General features: G+C 52.1%; 1 protein-coding gene across 1 annotated transcript; it reads left to right on the plus strand.

Moving 5' to 3' along the window:
* Positions 1-252: 252 nt before the first annotated feature.
* On the plus strand, positions 253-3,000 carry Emd (emerin). The gene is made up of 6 exons (XM_048336636.1): positions 253-519; positions 659-760; positions 936-1,013; positions 1,180-1,310; positions 2,065-2,111; positions 2,197-3,000. The coding sequence occupies exons 1-6, from the start codon at positions 438-440 to the stop codon at positions 2,522-2,524; spliced, it is 768 nt and encodes a 255-aa protein (XP_048192593.1). The 5' UTR covers positions 253-437; the 3' UTR covers positions 2,525-3,000.
* The last annotated feature ends 1,713 nt before the right edge of the window (positions 3,001-4,713 follow it).

Genomic DNA, 4,713 nt, shown 5'->3' on the forward strand with positions numbered 1-4,713 from the left:
CAAAGTACCCATGTGTGACGTCTCATCTCTCAGTCGGCCACCCCCCTCCCATCAGTTCTGTCTACTAAGTGGATCCACACTGCCTGGCTTTCCTGCAGGCCCCGCCTTTTGTCCGCTGGCAACCAATCCTGCACGATTGGGACGTTTAGGCACACCAGCCAACCGCTCCACAAACTCGGGCTGGGCCCCACCTGTGCTCACAGCCAGACTGGTCTGTACCGGCTGGTCCCAGGGTTTGGCCCCGCCCCCCTCAGCGCGCGCAGCCTGTGGAGCCCGAGGCCGTGACGTGCCATGACGCAGGGGTGACGCAGGCGTGCCTGTTCCAGAGGTGCTTCCCCTGCCGCGCTCGGAAGCCGTGCTTGCTTGGGCCCCTGTCATCAGGCCCGGGCCATCTTTAGGCCTTCAGCCCTCATCTCCCAGTGCCTGCCGCGCCCGCCATGGACGACTACGCGGTTCTGTCGGACACCGAGCTGGCAGCGGTACTGCGCCAGTACAACATCCCGCACGGGCCTGTCGTGGGTAAGCGGAAGCCGACGGCGCTCGGGGTCTTTCCCCCAGACCTGCTTCCCGCGCTCCGCCCCCTCCGGTCGGGTTCCCTTCGTTCATCCCCCCGCGCTCTCTTCGTGGCCCCCACCCTGATCGCCCTGTATCTGGCCAGGTTCTACTCGTAAGCTTTACGAGAAGAAAATCTTCGAGTACGAGACTCAGAGGCGGAGGCTCTCACCACCCAATTCATCCTCATACTCCTATCGGTTCTCGGGTGAGACCTCCGCACCACAGGCCCTCCTGGCCACTAGTGGACATGGGGCTCGGACAACTGGGAGGATGGGATGTCGAGGGTGTGGCAGGGGCACTAGCCAAGGTGGGCATTCATGAGAAGGGAAGGAAACCTGGAGGGTCAAATACTCCTGTTGCGTTTCAATCTTTCAATTCAGACTCAGATTCAGCGTCCGTGGACTCGGATATGTATGATCTGCCCAAGAAAGAGGATGCCTTACTTTACCAGAGCAAGGGTAAGGCAGGGGTGGGGTGGGCACCTTTCACCCCAATCCATCAGGGATCCTGGGATAAGGAGAACCTGAGACCCAGTACCATAGGGTGGGAAAACTGGCACCATCCCCCAATACAGTTTGTACCACGTGAGAGTCACCACTAAACCGCATGGACCCTCTTTCCAAGGTTATAATGATGACTACTACGAGGAGAGTTATTTGACCACCAAGACTTATGGAGAACCTGAATCTGTGGGCATGTCCAAGGGCTTTCGCCCGTCAACTTCACTCTCTGATACTGACACCTTGCTCCACCAGGTGAGCTTGTCTGTCAGGAAAGCCTTCAGTGCAACCCCAAGGGATCATCCCTGGCTTGTGCAAATCCAGGGAGCATTATGGTGTGCATAGATACAGTTGTTTGCTCAAAGACCTAATTTGGGGTCATCAAAACTCCCTGATTAGTGTTTAGGTGTATACCTCAGTGATACAGCACTTACCTAGGGGTCCTTCCCCAACACTGCAAAAAAAAAAAAACAACAACACAAAAAACCTAAGAGCACAGGAGGTTGATTGTACCACATGACATAGGTCCTACGCCATGGTCTGCAATTTTGGTTTTGACAATCCTGGGAGAGGAAGGAGGAGGGTTTGGGGGGTGGTCATTAAATGGTTAAGGTTCCACAGGAAAAAGTCCAGGAGCCTTGAATGGTTCTTTTCTTTCTTCTTCTTTTTATTCTTTGGCCAGTCCTGGGGCTTGGACTCAGGGCCTGAGCACTGTCCCTGGCTTCTTCCCGCTCAAGGCTAGCACTCTGCCACTTGAGCCACAGCGCCGCTTCTGGCCGTTTTCCGTATATGTGGTGCTGGGGAATCGAACCTAGGGCCTCATGTATCCGAGGCAGGCACTTTTGCCACTAGGCTATATCCCCAGCCCCCTTGAATGGTTCTAGAAGGGGAAGGACACTTGGCCTTCACTATGATCAGAGTAGACTGGACAGACACATTGTACTCAGGGAGGTCACAGGGCCATGCTGTTCCTGCTGGCCAGTTCCCTAACCCCAAGTCTCTTTTGCAGGTGCGTGATGACATGTTCTCTCTTTCTGAAGAAGAGGGCAAGGATAGGTGAGTAGTGGGAGGGCCAGGACAGGGGCAGGGTAGGTCATGGGCTCAGGCGGTCCTGCCCATCTACTCCCTTCTTTTGCTTCAGGGAACGTCCCGTGTATGGCCGGGATAGTGTCTACCAGACCATCGCGCACTACCGCCCCGTTTCCAATGTCTCCAGGAGCTCCCTGGGCTTGTCCTATTATCCTACATCCTCCACCCCTCCTGTATCCTCATCTTCATCTTCCTCTTCATGGCTCACCCGACGTGCCATCCGGCCAGAAAAGCAGGCTCCTGTGGCTGGTCTTGGTCAGGATCGCCAGGTCCCTCTGTGGGGCCAGCTGTTGCTTTTCCTGGTCTTTGCGGCCTTCCTGCTCTTTGTTTACTATAACATGCAGGCTGAGGAAGGCAACCCCTTTTGGATGGATCCCTGAGGGGATTGGCTCAGAGCCAGTTAGTTCCTCTCAGACATCCTGACTGCCTTAGCAGTGTTTGCTGGGGGTGGGGGGTGGGGGCTTTTCTGTGTGTTCTAGCTTGGGGGTGCCGGGCCTAGCCCAGGGAAGTGCTCCCCTCAACACACACTTCGTCCTACCAGGGAAGTAGCACACTTCGGCCCTCCATGACCAGGTGAGCCTGGGTGTACCTTCCTCTGAGCCTCCTAGCACTGCTTGCCTGTAACCCTTAGGGCCCAAGAGGGCAAGACCTTACTCCTTTAGAGGACACCATGGTTGTGGTTGTTATTGTTGTTGTGGTTGTTGTTGTCGTCATGCATGCCTTTTGTTTGTTGTTACTTTCTTGTGGGGGTGCCTTCTGTTTGTTGTTACTTTGTTGGGGGGCGGGGAGGGTGATAACCAAAGGCCTGACTTTGTTTTCATGGACACACAATAAAAAAGAAAACGTTTATTTTTAATTTGCTGGTTCTTACTGCTGGGGGAGCGGGAGCAGTTGGGCTTCTGTGGCATGGGGACTCTGGTCTCGGGTCTTGAGGGTTCCTGTATGGCCTTGTCGGATTGCTTCTGCAGTTTTGCTTTGGTATTGGGGGAGGAATTGGCTGTTATCTGTAGATATGTTTGTGAGTTTTATTCCAACTCCTTCTCCAAAGTGTTTGTAACTATTATGTTTGGAGAACCAACCCACTTGGGAAAGAGGCAAAACTGCATACACAATACACTGTGTAGATATTTTCACCAGGGAAAGCTGCCAGCACAGGAAAGTAGAGGAGCAGGTGGGAAGCAGACACTCAATCTAGAAATAGGGTCAAGTCTCTGATTCGTTGCTTGCTACGGGTAGTGGGACTCAGCCTAGCTTCTCATGTGGTATGGTATCCGTGCAGGATTCTTACAAGGCTCCGGAGCTTCTCTATAGGCTCTTAACTCTGGCCACATAGTGAGTTTGTGGCAGCATAGACACCCTCATTACCTTCTCCTGGCAAGTTCTTTGCTGCATCCTACTCTCCCTACCCATTTTAAGTTTTTTTTTATTCAAAAGATAATACATGGTTCATTTAAAATATATAGAAAAGGGGTTAGGGGTGTGTGTGTGTGTGTGTGTGTGTGTGTGTGTGTGTGTGTAGCTCAGTGCTAGGCCCAACCCCTAGTACTAAAAATAAGTTATTTAAGTAGAAAGGAATGAGTCAGTCAGGTATGTCGGTACATGTTTGTATTCCCAGCGCTCAGGAAGTAGAAACAGGAGTGTCTTGAGTTTGAGGATAGCCTGAACTACAGAGTAAGACCTGTTGCAAAAAACCAACCGTTTTGTAATCCTATTTACTCAGGATGCTGAGATCTGAGAATCAGAGTTCCAAGCCAGTCCAGATAGACAAATTCTTAAAACTCTTTATCTCCCATTAGCTAGGAAAACACTGGATGTGGAGGTGTGGTTTAAGTGGTAGAGCACCAGCAAAAAAAACCCAGTGAGACCCCAAGGCCCGAGTTCAAGTTCTTGTACCTGCATGTGCTTGTGCACATACATGCATGCGAGTGTGCTTCCACACATACAGCCAGTTCTAGTTTTTTACTCACAGCCAGAATCCCTTGTATTTTGCAAGCCCCTCACGTCTGGTTTACCTTCCCACACGCACCTCCACACCATCCTCTTCTCAGTGCCAGGGACTGAGGTCTGTCCTGCAGTCTAGATGATTCTTGTGGGCAGTGAGCATGGCAAATGCTGCTGCTTCCTTGTAGCTCAGTAATACAGACCTGAATACATCAGTGAGCATAAATGGGGTAACAGAATGAGCAGTCAGGTACCCTCACCAGAACCGAAGAAGGCTGTGGTGACAGCTTCCTGTTTCAGTGGCTGCTCACAAAGTGGGTTGAGCGGAGGGGCCAGGTGAGATTGCTGTTGGACTGCAGCCTGGTGAGGACTGGGAGGGGCAGATGGGGCAAAACAGGAAGCCACATAGTGACAAGGTTGATGTCCCAAAGCTCTGAAGTAACTGGTATTTACAGAAGGGGTGTTAAGAAAGGAAGGGCAGCTGGCCTTGGAAGCATAACAAAGCTAGGAAACAACAGTCCCCTTGGCCCCCAGGTTGTACCTGGGCAGTACTGTGGTGGCTGACATGAAGAGAGAGAAAAAACAATGCCACCAATGTGTCCACCTTTTTTTATTTTGGTTAGTTGTG

The sequence above is a fragment of the Perognathus longimembris genome, chromosome 28 (genome assembly GCF_023159225.1).
Source record: "Perognathus longimembris pacificus isolate PPM17 chromosome 28, ASM2315922v1, whole genome shotgun sequence".
Classification (NCBI taxonomy): Eukaryota; Metazoa; Chordata; class Mammalia; order Rodentia; family Heteromyidae; genus Perognathus; species Perognathus longimembris.

What these genes read in the sequence shown, in the direction of transcription:
- Emd (XM_048336636.1), top strand. Translation starts at nt 438, where the DNA reads ATGGACGACTACGCGGTTCTGTCGGACACCGAGCTGGCAGCGGTACTG. An exon ending in CTTACTTTACCAGAGCAAGG is followed by an intron (nt 1,014 to 1,179) that starts GTAAGGCAGGGG and finishes CCTCTTTCCAAG; the next exon opens with GTTATAATGATGACTACTAC. An exon ending in GAAGAAGAGGGCAAGGATAG is followed by an intron (nt 2,112 to 2,196) that starts GTGAGTAGTGGG and finishes CTTTTGCTTCAG; the next exon opens with GGAACGTCCCGTGTATGGCC.